Here is a 23,080-nt window from a genome sequence, read left to right as displayed (position 1 = left end):
TAAAGCAGACTCATGAAATCAATAACTCTGCTATTCATTTTTGCTGCATACTTTTTTCCTTCTTTGGAAGAGTCCATAAAGCAGAGTTTTAACATTTTATTAAGCTAAAAAAATGAGAGGATAGCTTTAGCAAATGTCTTCAATTTTCTTTACCTGTGTTTCTATTATATGAGAAATGCTCAAAGCTAATCCTTTCCAATGGTGTGAGGTCTGTGGGTCATCATGTTAATGTTAGTGATGGGGGCTTTCTGTATACAATTTTGGAAAACAGGCCTGCTCTAAACTAGTGAGAAATGAGCTTAATTGTTGTATTCATGAATTAAGGACTGATATTATATATTTTAGAAAAGAAAATGTTGGCTCATTGCTTTGGAGGTCACAAATATGGAATTGGGTTCATATAAACTATTTCCACATGAAAACAATTGTGTTTTTATGAAGCATTTAAGATCAGGCGTCAATATTTTTCTAACTTTGGATCCTTAGGGGCTCCAAACACTTAGGTGCACTACCGTATTGCTTCTTGCTCTTTTCGTGTGTCTGAGGCTGAAGAACATGAACGCTGAAGAGGTTCTTCTGCTTCAGTATTAACTATGGAAGTGTTACTGACAGCAAAACCATATGAGTCTGCAGCAGCCTCAGGTCTTGCCTCCTCAGAAGAAATAATTTGACTGAAGGGCATGAGCAGAAGGAGATACTGAGGCAAGCTTTAGAGCAGGAGTGAAAATTTATTAAAAACCTTTAGAGCTGGAATGAAAGGAAGTAAAGTACACTTGGAAGAGGGTCAGGTGGGCAACTTGTGAGATCTAGTGCACTGTTTGACCTTTTGACCTGGGGTTTTATACATTGGCCTGCTTCAGGAGTCTCATGTCCCTTCTCCCTTGATTCTTCCCTTGAGTTGGGCTGTCCGTATGTGCAGTGACCTGCTAGCACTTGGGAGGGGAGCATGCACAGTGTGTTTACTGGAGATGTATGCATGCTACCTTGAGGCATTCTTCCCTTAGCAGTCTAGCATTCCCAGAGGAAAGTCATCGTATACTAGTCAAACCTGCTGTTTTTCCACCTAGCCCATGCTTGAGCCCACTCGCCCAACTCCAGAGATCTTATTGGGAAACTGCTGATCACCGGTACCAGGTTTTTTTCTATCTACTGGGAGACAACCTTTCCGTGGTGGTGGCTGTAACTAATTATTGTTTTAGAGAGACAGTTAACAACCACTTGACCATCACCTGATGGTTGCCTGATATTCTTGGTGGGTAGGCTGAGGGGAGCTCTCTCCTGCCCTGCTCATGTTTGACTAGCTACTAACATAACAGAAGTGGGCTCTGGAGAAGTTCTATTGCTGTGTACCTTTCACTGCACCTGAAATATGTTTGTTCTTGTAAAATGAATGAATTGCAACTATGTTACTATGTGATGACCTTGAATATTTTCACTTTAATGAAGCAGAGTTACTATCAGATTGTTCCCAGAAATAAAACTTCACGTTTCTTGACTTGTGAACCCTTTTCCTGACATAAAGCTGTAAACTTTAGAGTTTCAGTATGGAACAGAGACTAAGCATGATAATGATTCTGAGCTTTCAGCACAGGCCTGAGCTCATGAAGAAATGAAGACAAGAATTAATTTCACGTCTGCCCTGGTTTACGTAACAATTTGTGAAAAACTTGGATCTCTGTCACAGTCAGCCAAAATCAGTTAAAATTCCTTCTAACTCTAAATAGCTCTTTGACGTTTTTCTGTCAATTACTATAGGTTTTTGAAAAGGACAAATATTTTTCTTAAGACTTGAAATTTGTATTGGTGGAAATAAAGGGAACTGGATGTTTGAAAAAGTTTGTTTTTTTTTTTTTTAAATGGGGCTTTGTAGTTTATTTTGGTTACAGTTAACATTACAAAATAGTCTTGTATATGTGAAACAACTCATTGACAACTCAAAATGTACAAAATATGGAGAAAAGAAAGTAGAATTGTCTTCAAGATGCCTATTATTCTGAGGCTGGTTGGTGTGCAAAGGCCTGAAGTCTTACCACCTATAATTTTCTCTAATACTTTTTTTTTAAATTGACCTCAATACACTTTATTTCAGAAGAGGAAATACTAAACATTTAAGAAAGATTTATAAAAAACGATTTGACTTTGGGATTTGTTCCATCTTAAGAGGATCAAATTTCAGAAATATTTTTAAAAGTCTCACTCTGAAATATCTCAATTCTTAGTGATTAGAAATAGCTGAAAGGGCTTAGAGCAGTGGAGAGACTGGATTTTGGTATTAGATCCGGGTTTGAATTCTGATTTTTGCCCTGTTCTAAGTATGTGTGATTTTACTCATTAATAATGATGTTGGACTGCTTTTCTTAGGTCTATTTGTCTTGTGTGTTTCCACTTCTGAGAAATATTTTTCATACCTTTACTTGTCTTTTCTTATTGGTTTGTAAGAATTCTTTATAGAATCTTAATACTAATCATCTGTCAATTGTGTGTACTACCACCTGTAAATATACCAGTTTGTATCATGTGTAATATTTCTTAACATTGTAAAATTGTTCAAAACTGTTTGTAGTTTCAGTGGCTTCTTGTTTTTCTGGGAAATAATTTTTTTCTCTTATTTTAAATAACAGACTACATAGTCACTATCTGATTTGAATAAATCAAGCCAGAAATATCCTGACAGTACACCAAACAAGACCTGTGTGTATAATGTGAGTTCTTTCTTTTTAATTTTAGAATCAACCTTGTCCTATGTTAGGCAGCTGGAGGCAAGAGTAAGACAGCTGGAGGAAGAAAATCGCATGCTGCCCCAGGTGGGTGACTTCCAGAAGCTCGTAGCTAGTCAGTGCCATTTGAGTTGTAGCATTTTATTTGGAATTTAAAAGCTTGATGACATTTTCTCTTTTAAATGATAGAACTCATTTTGTAAATAGCCATTCATCAATGTAGAGTGTGATTATGTTCCATGATGGCCATCATCTTATCCAGATTTCTACGTGTAACTAAAGGATGCAGATGTCTGAAATGAGAATGTGAAGTAATTTTGAAAGGAACAACAAAGGAAAAAGATAAAATAATGAGAAGTAGAAAATAAAGACACACTGATAGCACTACTCATATACATCATGCATGTAGTTTGTGGATATAGGGAAGGTACCCTTATTTAAATCAAAAATTTGCTAATTTCTGAACTAGCCAAAGCCGTAGGTTGTTGGAAGGTTTCACGTTTTAATTAAATTAGTACATTCTAAAATTCTTTGTGGTATAATTGAACTCTTTCAGTGCAACAAAGTAATGACAGTAATTGACAATTTTTACTTTGGGACTTCATTTCTTTCCCCTTATTAAAGTAAAGTGACACTTTTTCCGGAATGTTTAATGTCTTCCCATACATTTCACTTATAAAATTCTTTCCATGGGCTGTTAACTTTATGAGAATGATGCTGTTTTTTTTTTTGTGGAGGTGGTTATCAGAAAATGTTTTGTTGAGGAGTTGAACAAATCTGATTCTAGGTTGGTTTCCTTTCCAAGCATGTGGACAATAATATATTTTAATATTTATAACAAGAAGTTTTCTAAGAATTAGTCACTAGGGTTCTTTCTATATTCTGGTGATTATTTCTAGTTCATAAGTGACTAAGGGAAAATTATACCACAAACCACTAGTAAGCAGTAGTTTAAATAAAATGTCAAAGACTGGTTATATATCAGGAGAAGAAATTTGAACATTAATACAAAGATCTTTTAGAAAGACACTTTAGGTCTTTTTAATCTTTTTTTGTTTTTGAACTACGTTTGCTCGTTAATGATGATTTGCGCTATCAGATACTGAACATAAGAATGCCTTTTTTCTTTCTTCCATTGGCCAACAGTCTGCCCAGAAATCATGAGATTCAGCGAAATAAACCTATAGCAGTTGTACCCTGTTTTTCAAGGGGAATACATTCTAACACCCCAAGTGGATACCTGAAACCATGGATAGCACCAATCCCTACAATACTGTGTTTTTTCCTATACATAAGTATATATGATAAAGTTTAATTCATAAATGAGATACAGTAAGAGATTAACAACACTAATAACAAAGTTATTATTAGTAACTTATTTATATTCTTAAATAAAATAAGGGTTACTTGAACACAAGCACTGAGTTACTGTGACCATTGGTCTGATCATCGAGATGACCATTAAGTGACTAACAGGCAGGAAGTATAGACAGTGTGGATACATCCTAGGTGGGATGGAGCAAGGACAGCATGAAATTTCATCCCACTGCTCAAAACAGCCTACAGTTTAAACCTTGTTTATTTCTGGAATGTTCCATTCAATATTTTTGGGCCCTGGTTGACTACAAGTAACAGAAACTGAGGTTAAAGGTGGACTTCTGTATTTCTCTTTCTTCTCAAACTGTACATGTGTTAAAATTCATGATGACTGAAGAGGTTATTTGTGTCATGAAATAAAACACTACTGGTGGGTTTGTTGTTTCTTTGCTCTTCATTATTTTCCTTTTAAAATTTTTTTGTGTTCCTTTTTGCCTTTTATTTTAAATTCACAGTATAATTGTGCTAAGGCTCTTAACTGAAAACCTCTAACTTCTTACTTGTTACAAAGAAACCTACAAAATATAGTTAGTTTATTATGCATGGTTATGCCATTTCTCAGGCAACTGGGAATGTAAAAGAAATAGAAAAAAAAATCCAAATGATTTTTGTTTCTTAGTTTTCCTCTGAGAAGGAATTGAGGCTGACATCAAACAGCAAAATAATAGTATGTATGCCATCTTATAAAAAAAAATAAAAGGCACAACAAATGTGAAAATGATGACAAGGTTGATTTTTAAAAATCTATAAGAGTGAGTGTTAGAAGTCCTGAAGGAAAATCAGAAGAGTCTTTATAGTTGATATGTGTATGTATATTTGAATACTTAGTACTTGCATAGTTAAGACTAAGCAAGATTTAAGAACTACTCAATTTAAAGTGTTCAGTTATATCCTTTTAAATACATTACTGTTTTGCTACCAAGGAAGATTTGGTTCATTTTGTTTTGCTTCATTGTTTTCTCTCCAAGAAATGGCTAAGAAAGATCATGTTTTATCGATTCTAAGATGTTATTGATGTGGGATTCACCATCAGTATAAGTAGCATTACAAAAGAAAAGTGGTATCAGTTATACCATGCCAGATTCTTGCTCATTTCAGCAGTGTTACAAATGGCAAAACAATGTTTTAGTTTTAGTTAAACAGCTATTTACTTGTCAAAGTAATTTAATGCAAAGAGAACACATTGTTTGAAGTATGCTATTGGCCATATGCAAAAAGAATGCAACAGATTTGTCAATTCAAAAACAGTATTTCTGTTAAATTTCTATATCAGAGAGTGGTGCCTTAATTTACTACTGAGACATAATAGAGGTACCAGTTGCAATTATTCCTATAAATACAAGCGAACATGAACGCAGACAGTAGGTAAGACCCTAGGATGGAGCACAATAAATGGATCTCAGAACGGTGAGCATCATGTAAAGAGAATTCTCGTGGGAGACTGAGACTTAGGCGGTATTAAAGGCATTTGCCTGTATTACTTCTTCTTAGATGTTATAGATACTATTACAAATAATGTGTCATGAGATTTCCCCACAGAAACTATTTCTAACTATGATGTTAGCTGATTTGCAAGGTCAATTCGATGAGACAAGCTGACATCCTAGCATAAATTAATCTCAATATTTGAACACTTGATTTTCAATTATAAAAGTTTGTTAGCTATGCCTCGATTAGAAGGTATTCCTTTTCACTCCCAAGCTTATTAATGCATGTCCATTTGTCTTTGAATAAACAGAAGTAAGAATTGGTAGTTGGAATCCCAAGTATATATAATACCAAGTATATAAAATACCAAGTATATAAAATAGCAAGTATATATAATCCCAAGTATATAAAATACCTTTTGAAGCTGTAGCCAGGATTTTTGCTTTTAGTTTAGAGTATAGACTAATTACATAAAGCATTGTCCTGGAGGAAGAAATCTTCCTCAGTGCTCATTTTTATTCTTTATATAAAATTGTGTATAATGAACAGAAAGTCACAAATTTGCCCTAAAAATATAAATATTTAAAAATAAACAAGATGAGTATAATAAATGCTTGGGGATTTCTCCCTGGTTAGATGCAAAGACCTCAATTTTTTCATTTGTGAATGATGGGGTTCTTCTTGGCTCTCACATTTTGTGGGCTCAGGTGTAAATAAAGGTTTGGGCCCATGTTTTATACATATGTGAAGTTTTCAAGTCCAAGAATGAGGGGCTGTTTTTTCAAGAACAGATAAAGGCAGTGAAGATTAAGTTGGTTTTATCCAGTGGTGAAGAGGAGCCCACAGGAAGTGCTGATGGAGTTTCTGTACGCCACCGTGGCAGGTCATCCCCAGTGAATGTAGAGCTCCTTGCTCTGCCATGGTGTGTACTGTGTCCTACAGGAATCACTGAGCAGTATTTTAAAGCCAGTTTGTGAATACAACATTTCAAAGGTGTCCTAAGGTAAGAACTAGTCTTATTATTTTTAGAAAATGCTGTATTATGTGCTAGGTATTATTATTGAGAAGAAAATGCCTCTTAAAAGTTAGCACAAATGATAGTTAAAGGTCACTTGAACTTTTGGATATTCTTCCTGAGCACATAAACAAATGGAAACATTTTTTTAAACATCACAATTAAATATTTTTCAGAGAATTGCATATAATCTCTTACAATACACATAATACACATAATGCTAAACTGCTCACTGGCTGTCAGTTCCACTGCATGCATATGGATGTGATGTGAGCCTTAAACAAAAATTGTTTGTTATTTAAATAAATGTACTTGCTGTCTATGAGATTTTATTAACTTTTGAATTCAGTGAGATGATGTCACTCTCAATAATGTAAGTAGGTATTTGAAAATAATGACATAGTAGGGTGTAAAGTAGTTTTAAGGAGTTTTGTATCAAAATAAATAGGGACACGCCTATCTTCTACACATACTTACAAATAAATACAGGCTTTCTCTATATAAAGAATCATCAATTTCCAGAGCTGGGTAGAACCTTGCATGTCATACAGGATAACCTCCTCTTTTAGTCAAGGTGTATTGGGTTCACAGAGGTCAGGAGCATCCTCCTGTCAGGCAGCTAACTAAGGTCAGAAGTAAGATGTAGGCCTCGTCAGTGTTCTTTTTCTTTTTTTTTGACATGGAGTCTCACTCTGTAGCCCAGGCTGGAGTGAAGTGGCGTGATATCGGCTCACTGAAACCTCCACCTCCGAGCAGGTCCCATTTCAAGCAGTTCTCCTGCCTCAGCCTCCTGAGTAGCTGGGATTACAGGCACATGCCACCATGCCCAGCTAACTTTTTATATTTTTAGTAGAGACAGGGTTTCACCATGTTGGCCAGGCTGGTATTGAATGCCTGACCTCCTGATCCACCCCCCTTGGCCTCCCAAAGTGCTGGGATTACAGGGGTAAGCCACTGCACCTGGCCCTATTCAATGTTCTTTCCATCATGTGCACAGTACCTCCCTTAATCGGTTCATACCATTAGTATGATTCAGTGTAGTTAAGCTAATAAACCTATTTTTATCTTATTGTCAACTTTGTTTTTTTTAAACATTTATCTTAAAAACTAACATTGGATCTGCTTAGGCATGTGAGATTTGTTAGACATTTATTTTATCCCTGCTTGACAAGAAATGTTCAATTTTTCCTAACACCGTGGTATACAACATAAATGAAAAAAAATGCACTTTACAGGGTCTTCTCCGTGACACATCTCCAAAGTACTTGAGAATCCTAAAGGTTTATTATATACACACAAATACCCACCCCTGCATGGAAAATTCATGCTTGACAAAATGTGGTGAGAGGGGGCCTTTTGGTTCAGAGTGAACTGGAGGAGGGTGGTGGAGGAAATTATAAGGTTACAGTAGCGGTTTTAAAAATTGAAATTTTGAAATTAAAATTTGATTTTTAGCCCAAATTCAAAAAGCTTGCTTAGCTCTTTCTACTCATTTCATTATCCTTTCTTTGATGGTCACAAAGATTTTTTTAATCCAGACGTAGTTGATATGTTTATGTGCTGCATCTGTGAAGTCTGTTAAACTAGAAAATGTCTTTAAATGGATAATATAGACTACCTACCTGATGATTTTATTATAAATAAATAGCGCTACCCTTTAAGACATCAGTTACTATTCAGATGTAAAGCTGATGTAAAATTATTATTATTAAACTATTCTCACCTATTTTGTGCTGACTTGGGATTTTGCATCATAAACAGACTTGACTAGAGACGTGAATAAGCAGCTTGTTGTAGCTCCAAAGTCAATTAAGAACACTTGTTAAAAATCCTATCGGGAAATCTGTTCTTTTTGATCAAATGCTCTGGCACTAACTAATCTGCTTGAAAAGCAGTATATATTCCTTGTGCCCCCAAGACCCTCCCCAGAACAAACCATCCACCTCTTGAAGCCAACATTTGCAAGCCAGTTTCCAAATCCGTAAAGGCACCCGGCACTGCCTGCTGTCTCATGCCTGCACATGGGCTGTGGCTCTGCAAAACTGTTTGAAAGGCATAGTAACTCAGATCACGCCTGAATGAGCCCTTTCCAGCAACTGTTTCTATTTCTGTAGAGCTAGCACACACAGTAGAGTCTAATTTTAAGAAGGGAAATGAAAAGTCTCCCTCTCAAATAATTTGGTTACAATGTGGCCTTGCAATGCAGTCTTTCATTGCCTTGGAAAGAGGCAAGGCAGTTGCCAGAGCAGTCTCTGAACAAAGGAAAAGAACCTGTCACTGTTGCCAGAAGTGCTGAGAAGGGTATGTACGTAGAAGCTAAAGAAATCAAGCTCTCACTTCCATGGCAACACAGCGCAGGTCCAGCACTACATCTCTGGAGACCTCCCTTACCTCACCTCCCTGCTTATGCAGAATTACCAGCAAGGGGGCAGAGAAGGGAGGCTTCTTGCAGACACATGATTCCCCTTATGTGTGTTTCCTTGTTTGCTGTGGAGTTAGATATGAATCATTTTGCCTCTTTATCCTTTTCACATTTTTTGACTTTGTTTTGCCTTTGGTTTGTTTTGGTCTCATAGGGCTGTAGATGTATGGCTCTTTTAGGGGTGGAATTGCTCTAAAAAAAAAAAATCTGTAACTGTTGTACAAAAACTGTCATAGAGTAAGGCTTTCCAGGCTCCTTAAAACAAGTGGTGGTAATCCTCAACTGTTATTTGCATAGAAATTACCATTCTGGCACTCCTGAGGAGAAACTTGTGCAGGATTATACTTTTTTTTTCTCATGAAGAGCGACCCTAATTATGTTGCACAACCTGTGTAGAATCTGGATGCTACTGATAGGAAAAGTTAGTTAAATCCATTAAGGATTGGCTGCTGCTGGAGTCATACTTGGGAAAAAATGGACTCCACCAGTTGAATAGTGCTTATGGAGCACTGTTTGCTCTAAATTGCCATAATTTATATAATTAAAGGAAAAAGGCTTTTATGTGTAGTTCAATAGAGCTTTCAGGGGACAGATGGGAGCAGCACAAGTGGTGTGGGTGTGTTGGAATAAAAGAGGTAATTAGATATGAAAAATAAATTTATGGAGAAAAAAATCATACTGGAAAACATAAATAAATGGAGACTGGATTAAGGGAAAAGCTAAAGTTTGTCAGAGAAAAATGTCAGAGAGAGTGAAATTCACAGGAAAAATGTCTAAGGCAACATGGAGGCTCTCAAAGTAAGGGGGTTCATAACATTCCTCAGAGATTTCCTCATATCTGAGGGTTCTTGTTTGAGAATCTCTGATATGTGATGAGAAATCTTCATTCTAATGAGAGAATATAGGTGGAAGAGAAATGAAAACAAAATATGGCCATGCTACTGATTAAACTTATTAATAGAATGTTTTAAAAGGTACTGAACTATTTGGGACTATGTTATCAGTAATTCATATTTAACAGTGTAGTCTTTTTATATCTGCACTGGTATAGTAGGGTACATTCAAAACATTTTTTGATTTGTAGTAGCCATAAAAATATAGCATTATTGTTACCTGTCCTTGACAGAATTTTTCACAAAAAATTATGGGACTGTATCAGTCTTAGGTTTGACTGTATAGTAATATCAACTAGAAATGTAGATACGAGAAGCAATACTAAGGAATATTTGAAAAAAAAATGAAAGGGAATTATAAGAGAAACTAATATTGCCTTGAACTTGTAGAAATGGTTTTTTATTCTTCTTTTGCTTAAAAAAAATCCAAAATAATTCCAAAAATAAAGTTAAAGATGAAACAGTCTTCTATATTCCTTCCCTCCCTCCCTCCCTCCCTCCCTCCCTTCCTTCCTTCCTTCTTCCTTCTCTTCCTGTCTTTCTTGAGACAGAGGCTCGCTCTGTCGCCCAGGCTGGAGTGCAGTGACGTGATCTCGCCTCACTGCAACCTCCGCCTCCTGGGTTTTCAGTGATTGTCCTGCCTCAGCCTCCCAAACATGGTGGTTTACACTCATAATCCCAGCACTTTGGGGGTCAGGCGGGCAGATCACTTGAGATCAGGAGTTCAAGACCAGCTTGGCCAACATGGTGAAACCCCATTTCTACCAAAAAAATCAAAAATTAGCCAGGCGTGGTGGCGGGCACTTGTAATCCACTCTTCTGTTTTCTAATAAGGTAAGGTAACAGGCTCACAGAAAGTGGAAAACATTGTATAGTTTGAAATGTAGTTAATTAAATTAAATATAAATATCATTGAATGATATCAAAAAAGCAGTAAATGAAATCTTGGCCTCTAGGAAGCTTGTAAAGATGCTGTGATTCCCAGTAGAGCAGTCTTCTTATTTTGATCTCCATTTCCTATTGGAGGTCACTACATCTCTGACTAATGGAAAAGAAGCATCTAAACTAAGTTGCCCTCCTGTATGGTTCAGAGACCTTTCCTACAATGGGATTTAGGCACTTTTCATTAAAAAATCTTCTACTTTTTGATGTTTTCTTTCCTGTAGCCTGAGCAAAGTAAACATGCTCATGACACATTAATAATTAAAGTTGGTGCCTTCTAATGATTGGTAATTACCTATATCCTTTACATATAAAGTGGACAAATATAAATATAATATAGGCAATATCTATGTTGCCTAAATATAAACATAATATAGATCAGAAATATTCACTTAAACCGTCTTATTTTGTCAATAAGACGGTTTAAGTGAATAAATTCGTAAGTGATTTAAGACTGACTTTCTTTCTCTTTCTTTCTTTCTCTCTCTCTCTCTCTCTTTCTTTCTTTCTTTCTTTCTTTCTTTCTTTCTTTCTTTCTTTCTTTCTCTTTCTTTCTTTCTTTCGTTCCCTCCCTCCCTCCCTCCCTTCCTTCCTTCCTTCCTTCCTTTTTTTTTTGAGACAGGAACTCATTGTATCACCCAGGCTGGAGTACAGTGGCACAATCTCAGCTCAGTGCAACCTCTGCCTCCTGGGTTCAAGTGATTCTCCTGCCTCAGCCTCCCGAGTAGCTGGGATTACAGACATGCACTGCCATGCTCAACGAATTTTTGCATTTTTAGTAGAGACAGGGTCTCAGCTGGTCTCGAACTCCTGGCCTCAAGTGATCTACCTGCCTTGGCCTCCCAAAGTGCTGGTATTGCAGGCGTTAGCCAGATGCGCCTGGCAAGACTTTCTTAAATTACATTTTGAAAGCTGTCAGTGTATGAAAAATAAGCAAGACATAATGCAGCCATGTCTAGGAAGCTGAGACAGAGTCAGCAGTGACTTTGGACTCTGAGAGTAATTCAAAGAGGCATTGTGAATTTCTAGAAATAACACTGAATAGGGGTTACAAGAACTAGTCCTTTGCCTGGCTCTGTCTTTAATTAGCTGTTAGACCAGGTAGACAACCGTAATCTCTCTAAGCCTTCTAAAGCTTGTCTATAAAAGAAAGTTGTCACAGGTGATATGGAAAGTCCTACTCAGCTCTGCAAATCTATGACTATCCAGAGAAAGTTTGCATTTATGTATAATGAATATACAAGACAGGTGTGTTCTTTTTATTTTGATACTCAGATTCCTTAAAACAACAACTTTACACCATATTGGGTCTTTAATTTACAAATGCCTACTTACATCATGGGGGGTTACTCTACCTCACTGGATTCTAAAGTTAATAAAACTTCATTAGATAGCTATTAAATCTATTTAAATAACATACCATTATGGGCATGCATGTTTAAGGCTCAGATCATATCAGATACACAGATAGTATGCTCATACATTAGTCTAATCGGTATTGGTTTTATGTGTATTTGGAGAGATAATATGCAGTCCCCTTAATGTTTCTTTCTATTCTTTATATAAAATCATATATAATATAAAATCATATATAATGAACATAAAAGTACTAGTTTTCCCTAACAATATACATATTGAAAAATAAAATAAGTGTTTTAAAGGCTTGTGGATTTCTCTCTGGTTAGATCCAAAGAGCTGAGTTTCCTTCATGCATAAGTGTGGTTCCTTTCAGCCCTGAACATTCCGAGACCAGGTGTAAGTAAGGGCTTGGGCGCATATCTTACACATTTGCAAAGCTAGCAAGTCTCAGAATGAAGGACGGTTTATTCAAGAACAGACAGAGAAAAACAGTGAAGATTGAATTGGTTGTATCCAGTTGGTGAAGAGGAGCCCACAGGAAGTACGGATGGATTGCTGGTACAGCCATCATGGCAGGTCATTACCCAGGGAATGCAGAGCTCTTGGCACTGCCATATTCTCTATGATACCCAGTGAGGATCACCAAGCTGTCCTTTAAATCCAATGCAACATTTTAAAGAGAGCGCCAAACTAGAAAGAGTCTTATTATTTTCAAGAGATGTGGTGTTATTTATTAGGCATTATTTTGAGAAGAAAATGCCTTTTAAATGGTGGTATAAATGGTAAAGGTCACCTGAACTTAGGATATTCTCACCTGAGTTCATGAACTAATGTGAAAATTTTAACAATATCACACTTAAATGTATTTTAAAGTGACCACATATCTCATGTCGCAGATAATAAAAGAAGGCATGCCATTTCTCATATTGCATACAATAAAAGGAGGCGTAACATTTCACAGAGGGAATTTAAGAAATTATGACAAAAGAGAAAGCTAACATAGGAAATGCTAAAAATTAACTTTTATCTAAGTCTAATTTATACCCAACAATAGGTATTCTTCATTTTAAAATGTAGCCTACTTTTCAAGAATTCAGTTCTGAGACTGGCCAAAATAAATTGTTATGACAAAGAGACGACAAAGGCATGAGGTTTCACACATTAGTTTTTTGCAGTGTAGCTACACTGAGGAGAGTAATGAAAGGGAAGCTGCATATAAATCAAAGTCATCTGTGCTTGTGGTGCACATAAAGAACAATATACAGAGGAAGAAAATGTTTTTTTCAAAGGATACCTGATTTATTGGATTCATTCTGTAGACAGAAGCATCTGAAATAGTCTCCAAGAAGTGGATGAGGCCTTTCTTTAGATTTTCTTATTGACATAATGAAAGAATTGTAGGAGGCACACAATGAGACAGTAATGAGTTTAGCTTTTACTCTTTAGAAGAAGCTCTTGTACATGATCTTTTAGATTGAGTGCCGCTGAGCCTGTCTAACCTGTTAGCGTGTAAACACATGATGCTAACTAAAGTATGTTGGAGAAGCAGGATGAAGAAAAAGAGCATATTAAATGAATTATAAGCTTTAGCTTAATTGTTTCACTACTTAAGGGCCTTCAGTGGCTTGGTAAGTTGTTCTTTCGAGAAGATTATTTAGGGTTTATTTTAGAATTTAAAAATTCTACAAAGTATTCTAACATCTATAAGTAATGGAGTCTTTTCAAAAGAGCCCAACCACAATTGTAAACATAGCGTTACTGAGTGGACTGTGTTTTCTCATACCACACCAAACCAGATTGGGGTCACAGAGATGATAACATTGTTCTCCATTGGCCCAGGCCCTATGAGTCTGCTTTTGGGAGCTGTTCCCCCATCAGGTATACAAGTCTTCACCTACTGTCTTAAGTCTAGGCCTGTGGGTTCCCACACTTCACCCTTCCTGAGACTGACTTTGGCTGTTGACTGGCTGCCGCAGTGATATTCTGACCATTCCCCACAGCTCCTAGGATTGGAGCTCCCAAGTTTTCCAATATTCTCTAGGCTGAGAAAATTCCCCTAACCTTACTTGGGTTCTACCCTATTCCAGGCCACAAACCCATAGGAAAAGTAGGTAAGGGGTTCAGTGGTAAGCCTAGGAAATAGAGGTGGGAAGGAATACTTACTATTGGTCAAGAGACAGTCTATTCAGAATTTTTCTTCCCCTTGAAAGCACTCTGATCTCCTTAATTCACATGTCTAGCTAGCCTGTTTCTTACCTTTGGGAGAACTCCTTGTCCTCAGACGTCATAGTATCTCACCAAAATTTACTCATCTCAGGTATTTGTGATTTCAGGAATGCTTAATTGAGACACAATAATGAAGCTCTTTTCAGAATTTTTTTCTCTTCACGATTTTAACTTCTATAATATAGATTAGTGGTGTAGAAGCAACCTTTGAATTATTATACTTAAAAAAGAGTAAAATAATACAGCTCACCTCCTCACTTAAAACCCTTGGATTATATTTTTTGTTAGTTTTATTAATTTAGCTATTGTTCTTAGCAACTATGTTAGGAAAAAGATCGGATTGAGAAATGTACAGATTACAGAAGAAGTGTCAATCTGACTCAAATGTAGTACAGCAAGTAAAGGAACTGGGTATTGTCTTTTCATGACCTAAAATGCCTCTCACTTGCTACAGAATAACTTGCAAGGCAGGAGTTCTAATGTTTGACAGATAACAAATAACTAAGAAACCCAGGACCAGATGGGATCCATTCTGGACTTACATAAAAGCTGGCTCTAAGAAGGGAGGCTTTTAAATAGCCAAGCTCTTACCAATTGTTTGTGACACCTAAGGGAGGTATGTCTTAATGTCAAATGGGGGTATATTTTAAAATTTAAGCGTTTTCATATGTGATGAAATTTAATGTCTATAACTATAGAAATCTCATAAGAGAAAAAGATAAAAGTGACACTCAGAAGTAAATCTAACTGAGTAAATTTGATCACAACTAAATTGTGTGAGAGTGATTGGTCGTTATGCTTTTGGGTGCCTAGCAAGTATTGAGTGCCAAAAGTTAACAAAAGCTGCAGTTAAAATGTGGATGAAATATTTCTGACAAAGAGTTTTAAACAAAGGGGACTTCATCAACTTTGTATTTTGCAATTTTTGTTTGGAACCAGCCCCATTCACATTCTACTCCCAATTCTACCACACTCCCATTTTAATACATGATTCTTTAACCAGTGAAACTCGCATGCTTTTGTTAGTAAGTTCTCTAAATGGTCAGATAGTTGGTGATGGCAGCCTAGGTTCTTTGCCAGTTGAAAAGGACTTTGGATTTGGGAGACCGAGGCAGGAGGACCATCTGAGTTCAGGAGTTCAAGACCAGCCTGGCCAACATGGTGAAACCCCATCTCTACTAAAAGTATAAAAATTAGCCAGGCATGGTGGCAGATACCTGTAATCCCAGATACTTGGGAGGCTGAGGCAGGAGAGTCACTTGAAACTGGGAGGCGGAGGTTGGAGTGAGCTGAGATTGAGCCATTGCACTCCAGCCTGGGTGACAGAACAAGACTCCATCTCAAGAAAAAAATAAAGGACTTTGGAGAGGTCAATTTAAGATTGAGCCCTAAATAGTCACTTGTGAATAAGGTGTGTCATGCAGACTTCTGGTCACTGATTTTATTGGAAAGGATTATTTTGGTTGGGGAAACTGGTAATACTGAGCTGTTGTCACTTGAAGAAGAGGTCAAGCTAGGCATGAGAGCAAGTAGGGGTGGATGCCTCTCAAATGTTCACTTAAATACCCACCATGCACAGGATCTTAATAAAACTCTTAAGAATTAGTCATGAGAGCATAATAAGACATCTTTCAATTCCAGATAAAAAGTACTTTGGGGTAGTTTCTCATGGCTGCAGATGATACCATAATAATTTATTGGTAATAATTGGTCTTTAAAATATTTGAAAATATTCAGTGTTTTTATCACATTGATTTTAAATACTTTTATTGCCTTATTAAACTATGCTTTTTATTTTAGATACATCTTTTGTGTTAATGTTTTTTGAAGGTATCAGTCCTACTGGGTTTTCAGTGTGTGTTCAGTACCTTAAGTCTTTAGGGCCCAAGGAGAGGCATTGTAGGTCATGGAAGGGATAGTGTCCATTTCCGCTTTTTAAAATTTTTTTAATTTTTTCTTTTAAGTGATGAGGTTGCAGCCTGAAATGGACCCTTCTTTCTGTGAGAAACAGAGCTTATGCCAGAGCAGGGTGGTTATTTACAAGAGTCTCTAACCCTTACATTTGGGTCTAACTCAGGTTACAGACAGTGCAGAGAACAATATGGAGACCAGTGTGTTACCAGTTCCAACCTTGTGCTTTGTTTCTGTCTCAAGCACTAACCACATCCTGAGTATCAGCTGGGGTCCTGGATGCTGGCCCAGCACTGAGTCTATCTTGATGATGACTCCCATTCTGACCCTGGCCCCCAATGTTTATTCTATTTTGCAGGTGAGAGAATGTCACCTATTAATGGGTAGAGGCAAGGTTCATGTCCAGATTTTCTGTTACCTCTGGTCCAGTATTCCTATTTCGCTCAGAGTTGTCACATGGCACTTGGGCATCTCTTGAAGCAAGATAGCTGTGAAAACAGCATTCCTACCACTGCCTCCACCACCATCAGCCAAAACAAATCTCTGTTGTAGTATTGGGGTCTGAATGAAGATTTAGCCAAGAGGCTTGGTTTAGTTTCTAGTCCATCTGTTTTGATATTTACCGTGAAATTTCATTGCTCTAATGATTTATCCAGCATGAGGAGGTCTTATCCTTTTAGAAATCTTAAGAAATTTCTAGCCTCCGAATAAACAGTTACTCAGGAAAGAACATTGTGTATCTATCACTTATTTTCTGGTTCATTTACAGCTTCTGTTGAAGCACCTTGTCTCCTTCTCCAGAAGTGTCCCAGACTATTCCAATCTGGAAAGACTTCTTTATTATCTATACCAGGAGTTGGCAAACTTTTTTAGCAAAGAACCAGGTAGTAAATATTTTCATGTTTATGGGCCATATGGTCTGCTTCAGCTACCCACGTCTGCCCTTGTAGTGTGAAAAGAACAGAAGACAGCCACAGAGAACATGTAAATGAACAGTTGTTGCTTTATTAGAATAAAACTTTATGTACAAAATAGGCAGTGGCCCAGATTTAACTCTAGCAGTAGTTTGCTGACCCCTGTGTGACACTAAAATAATTTATTCATCCATGACTCCGGGTTATCTCTTACATTACTGTCTTTTTAAAACATTGACCTCTCATATTGTTACATAAGTTTTCATTTGTACATAAAAACTTTATAAAAATACTTTCCCAGTAAGTATTTGCTACTTATATTGACATTAGTTCAAATTCTTTGTCCTGTCATCCCAAAACCTGTCCTGAGTTATTAGTACTGGGATTTGAAGCGTGCCACGATTAAAACAGAGGAGGAGTTGAGCAAGAGGCAAGGCATTTTTTTTTTCTAAGAAATCTCTTAGCTTTAGGCTGAAAACTTTTTGGAAACCAGGATGCTTGCATTTGACTTGAAAAGGCAAGATCCTCCCACATAGAAGGGACAATTGTTGTGATATCATTGAATAGGAAATTTGTACTTTTCTGAAACATATATCTATGGTGACTGTAGGTGCTCTTTAGTGAGTGGCTGATTATATTACTTTTGTGCCTTGGCGATTCTTGCATGTTTTAGAGAGATTGGTAAGAAACTAAAATGGCACAGGCTTATCTTTAAAATAGATACCACCTAGGCAGCAGCTTGAAAGGAACATGAATTTCTATATAGACCTTCACAGACAAGTGAAATGCTAAATCTATGTTTACCGATGGATGAAGAAAACCATTTCTGGCTAAGAAGGAGTCAGAAATCAATCTCCCTTTTCTCTTAAGTGAGGGCATTTCATGAAAAAAGGAGAAACTAGCAGAAAAAAAGTAGGAAGTAAGTGAATTCTGCATTTTTCAGGTTCTTCATATTAATATTCTCCCTTCACATGATCTATGTCATATATGTGGTTTTTAGCCAATATGTATGTGTTCTTTTAAAGGAAAAGTGAAAGTTTTTTGGTTGGCTGTTTCTGCAGCATCTATTCATTGGGAATCTGCAAGGTACTTTGGAAAGAACAGAGGAGAACAAAGGCTAGTTGACATCTTCAGCATGTTTTCTGTGGGTCAGGACAACATTTAGAGGAAAGTGAGAAGAATCCTTACTTACTTGTCCTTGTCACCAGGACTGACTGACATGAGAAGAGCCAAATAGTGGAAGAGAGCTTAAAAAGATTAGCCAATGTGATGTTCACATTGTATGCTATAGATACATGTAATTACTATTGGTCAATTAAAAATAAAATGCACTTTAAAAAAAAAGATTAACCAAATGCATTCTCGATGCTTGGTCAGTGACTGATGTCGACCTGGCAATTTTCAAAACCTCCCTGCACCACTTAATGTTGTCAGAATGCTTTGCAATCAGGCTTATTAGTCTCCCTTTACAGCTGCCACGTGAAGCTAATTGATAAGTCTCTTCATTTTAGCGTTGAGGACAAGTGACTTGCTGAGGGTCAGGCAGTGAGTGGTTTATGGAGCTCATTAGTCTCTGGGTCATTTCTCTCTTGAGTTAGCAAAAATACTTTTCACTTTTTTAAAAAAAGACATCTCTAATCAGCCTTGGGGAGCTTACTACTGGTTAACCAGATTGTTTTTCAGGATAATACTATTGGAAAAATTTCTAGTTTTTAAGTTTCTTTTAAAATGTTGCCTTTCCTAAAGCTTTACTGTGTCACTCAGAACTTTTCTGTTACCTTTTCAGAACGTTTTGGCTGTATGTGTTAAGGGTTACCTTTACCTGGGTAATGCTCTCAAAAATTTGGCCTTTTTCTTCCTATCACCCAGATACTTTAGAAAAAATAAAACGTGTTAAGCAAGAAGACTTAGTTTGTGACAATAGTTGTGGTCAAAATTTGTATGGAGAGATGAGATGAAACCATTTTTTCTTCCAGTTACCTCTACTATTTTTTATCCACAGAACCTCATATAGGCTAGACAGAAGCAGTGACCTTGCTATTTGGAATGAGAAATGTTAACATTTATTGTTGGAATAAATAATATTTATTCAGGAGTAGATAATTAGTGGGCTTTCACTGCTTTTCTTAGCACAAGTGAAGCATCCCTTAAAAATAGCGAGTAGAATTTCTGTAGGTCAGGGAAGGCTGAGGGCTTGCCTTGGCCATTCATTTAATCTTTTACCCCTTGAACCTTTTTGAGAATCTCTTATACACATATACTGTTTGAGAATACAGTCTCGAATGAAAGAGTTAAGGCCTTTGTCTCATGCAGCCTACATTTTTGTAGCTAGATTATTATTTTCAAAACCATAAATATGTAATGCATTACCCAAAAAAGGTAATCACTATGAACAAAACAAAAACAGGGCATAGAATAAGAGAGTGACTAGAGTGGGAGAATATTTAGAAAAGGCCCCTCATCTGAAGAGACTTGAATAAAAGTATGGCATGGAAAAGAGTATTCCTGTAAGTGGGAACAGCAAAGATAGAAGCCTTAATTAGGAGTGAACTAGGCACATGTTTCGGAAACAGGAGCAAGGCCAATGTGGTTCGAACAGAGTGAGTAAGGTAGACAATAATAGGAGATGAAGTTGGAGAAACAGGAAGACCCTGTGTGCTCTGTTAACCAAGCTCAAATGTGTGGATTTGGATATGAGTCGATGGAAGTCAATTGGAGGATTTGGGCAGGTATGTGATATCATCAATTCACATTTTTGAAGGATCACTCTCCATATTGGGTAGAGACCAGATTGAAGAAGGTAGAGACCGGGAGAGGGCACGTTGGTACACTTACTAGGGAGCTAGCTTGGTAGTCTAAGAGCTGACAGTGGCTTGAACAAGTGGTGGAGTGGAGATAGTGAGGAGGGGTTAGACTCACAGCATGTTTTCGAGTAGAGCTAAGAGTGCTGGGATGTGGACTGTAAAGGAAAGGGACTGCATATGGCTCCATAGGTTGGGCACTGACAGCCCCAGAAGGAACTATTAAGAGACTATGCAGTGAATGGCAACCTGGGGTGGTACACAGTGGCAGCTCTGGGAAGAATTGAGGATGACTCCTTGGATTTTGATCTCAGCAATCATATGATTGGTGGTACCGTTTATTGAGATAGGCAAGACTGGGAGGAACAGGTTATGAGGTGCATGGGAATCAAGTTCTATTCTGGACATAGTCAGTTTGAGGTGTTGGACATCAACAATGAGATGCCACATAGAGTCGGATGTGTACATCTCAAACTCAGGTGAGACAACAGATCTGGAGACAAAAAATTTGGAAGAATGAAATATATATATTTAACTATGGGACCAAATGGGAACTTCTGTGAATGAATGTTGAGAGAAAAAGTAAAGAGAATTGTGGACTGTATCCTGGGAACCCCAAGATTTAAAGAGAGTGAAGAAGAAAGGAGCCAAATGTGGATTGCAGAGAGAGACCCAATTACCTTTTTTTGTTTTTTGTTTTTTTGTTTTTAAATAGAGTCTCACTCTGTCACCCAGGCTGGAGTGTACTGGTGTGATCTTACCTCACTGCAACCTCCGCTTCCCGGGTTCAGGTGATTTTCCTGCTTCAGCTTCCCAAGTATCTGGGATTACAAGCATGTGCCACCACACCTAGCTAATTTTTGTATTTTTTGTTTAGAGGAGACTGAGTTTTGCCATGTTGGCAAGGCTGGTCTCGAGCTCCTGATCTCAGGTTATCTGTTTGCTGTGACCTCTCAAAGTGCTGGGATTACAGTTGTGGAGCCACTGCTCCCAGCACCATTTAGCTTTTTCAGTATCCCAGAGGTATGGATGATTTCGGAACTTACTTCATGGACTGACTCTGCAAAGATACTTTATATTTTGTTTTACCTCTATATGTCCTAGACTTATCCTTTTAAATATGATTCACTTAAATGAGTGCATATATATTTTGAATCAAAAATCTTGTTTTCCATCATAATTTTTTTTTTGTAAGAAGGTAGGGCACAGATAAACATATTTTTAAAATCTTGTTATTTTCTTCCCTCCCAGTAAGAGCTGTTTGTGACAATAAGAGTTCATGCTTTCTTTTGTGCTCTGATGATGGTTTCACTGATGGTGGATTTCATTTTTCTCTGCTGGAGATTTTATTACTACCAAGTATGCAGAGGCTACACTGCCTGGATTCATTTTGGCTGCTCTCACTTTTATAAACATTTAAGCATAAGATCATTGTTAACGCTCCATGAAAGATCTTTCAGCAGGTGGTATGGGTGGACCTACAGCCTAATGGGTAGCTGTGCTTGTTTATATTATTGATATGTATCCAAGACAGGTAGCTATCCTTCTACGAAGCTGACTCTTCTTGATTCTCTGTTGACTTCTTTCTTGTCTTGACCTTCTCATTTTGCATGGGAGCTTCACATACTGGAAGACTCATCGAAGAACTTAAGGTCCTTCTTTTTGCCAAAACCAGGGCAGCAAACACTGCCTCACAGTGGAATACTATTTCTTAGTTGACTCAGCAAATATTTAAGTCATTGTTTAGTTCCTGGGGTTCTAGCTCTGTGCATGTGTTCCACTGGGCCCTGATAGCATGCTGAGGTTTTTGACACAACCCTTAATCGGCTCTGGTCTGCAAGTCAGATGCAATGTTAATTAGCGTTACTTCTTTGCCATTGCATCCGTACGGGCAATTCAGTTTCATGCCCTTACACTCTCTTACTTGTGCTTTCGTTTTCTTCCTTTTTAAAAATAAGCCCAACACCTGAAAGTATTCAGATATGTTCTTCTCAACAACAATGCTATAATCTTTTACTATTTAGTAGCAGCCTGATTGAAGGGCAATTTAGAAATATCAGTCTTCTTCTGTAGGAATTTCAGAGTTTCTTGCTGGGAGTTTTATAGTTAATAAAGGTCAGGTATTAAGCACATAGGCTCATTGCCTAGAACCAGTTGCCTGTGTTTCCTAGGTATTGTTTAACGGCCTCTGTTTTCTTTTTTTTCAACCAGGCCTTCATTGTTACTCTTTGTCTGCTGTCACTCTAGCTACAGAGACACTAGGTGTTTGTTGTCTTAGCCCTTTCAAAAGGTATTAATTCTTTTCTTCCTGGGGTTTGCCCTTTGTAATTTTTGTAAAAAGGCATCCTGCTAACCTTTTGTAATTACTTTCATTTTATATTATTTTTTTCTGGGGACTATATTTCTATATCAGTAAGTTTTACCTGGAGTAACAGATATTTCAAAATTATTTTCTTTTCCTTCTAAGAACATTTTATTGTTTGCAGAGATATTTTCTTCAATGAGACAGTAAGCACTGCATGAAGTTAAAATCATTTGAAATTTAAATGTTTTGCAAACTCTCCTATTTCAGATGTCAGAAGAAAACCTTTTGGGGGGTATTTGTGATGGAGAATGCATCAGGGCTTTGCATTATTAATCATCTCTCTGATCTTGATTTAAAAAATCTGATGAAGGAGTTAGAGCTATTACTTCCCCGGGTATTTTCTATCCTGGTTAATAGCATGACCATTTAGCCAGTACCTAACCAGAAAGCTGAGAGTCATCCTGGATAACTCCTTCAGCCTCGCTGCTTACATTCCGATAGACACTGAAGCTCAGAGGGTCTTGCCGTCTAATCGGTCAATATTGCCCTTTTCATTTCTTCTGCTATTTTCCAGTGTAGGCAATAAGTACTATTTTTTTCCCTTCAGCTTCTTTGTTGATCCCATAATTGGAACTTCATCTCAGCTAGTCTGGCCCCCCCAAATCATTCTCCACACTATTAACAGATCAATCTGTCCACCACCAATCAGTTCCTGTTACATCTGTGGCTCCACTTAGAATTTCAGATCCTCCTTATGGTGTGGAAGATTC

At 37.2% G+C, this 23,080-nt stretch overlaps 1 protein-coding gene across 6 annotated transcripts in view; it reads left to right on the top strand.

Moving 5' to 3' along the window:
* The window catches only part of CCDC85A (coiled-coil domain containing 85A), a 199,985-nt gene that overhangs the window by 155,574 nt on the left and 21,331 nt on the right, over window positions 1-23,080 (top strand). For 5 of the 6 annotated variants that reach the window (XM_032292076.1, XM_032292079.1, XM_032292078.1 and 2 more), the window contains exon 3: window positions 2,728-2,804. The exons of the other annotated variant lie outside the window; for it this stretch is intronic. In XM_032292076.1, coding sequence (XP_032147967.1) covers window positions 2,728-2,804 — 77 coding nt within the window. The remainder of the gene's footprint in view (window positions 1-2,727; window positions 2,805-23,080) is intronic. 6 annotated transcript variants of the gene reach the window in all.

Source organism: Sapajus apella, unplaced genomic scaffold (assembly GCF_009761245.1).
Source record: "Sapajus apella isolate SASKATOON/1434 unplaced genomic scaffold, GSC_monkey_1.0 scaffold26, whole genome shotgun sequence".
Taxonomy (NCBI): Eukaryota; Metazoa; Chordata; class Mammalia; order Primates; family Cebidae; genus Sapajus; species Sapajus apella.
This window is presented reverse-complemented; position numbering and strand designations above follow the sequence as displayed.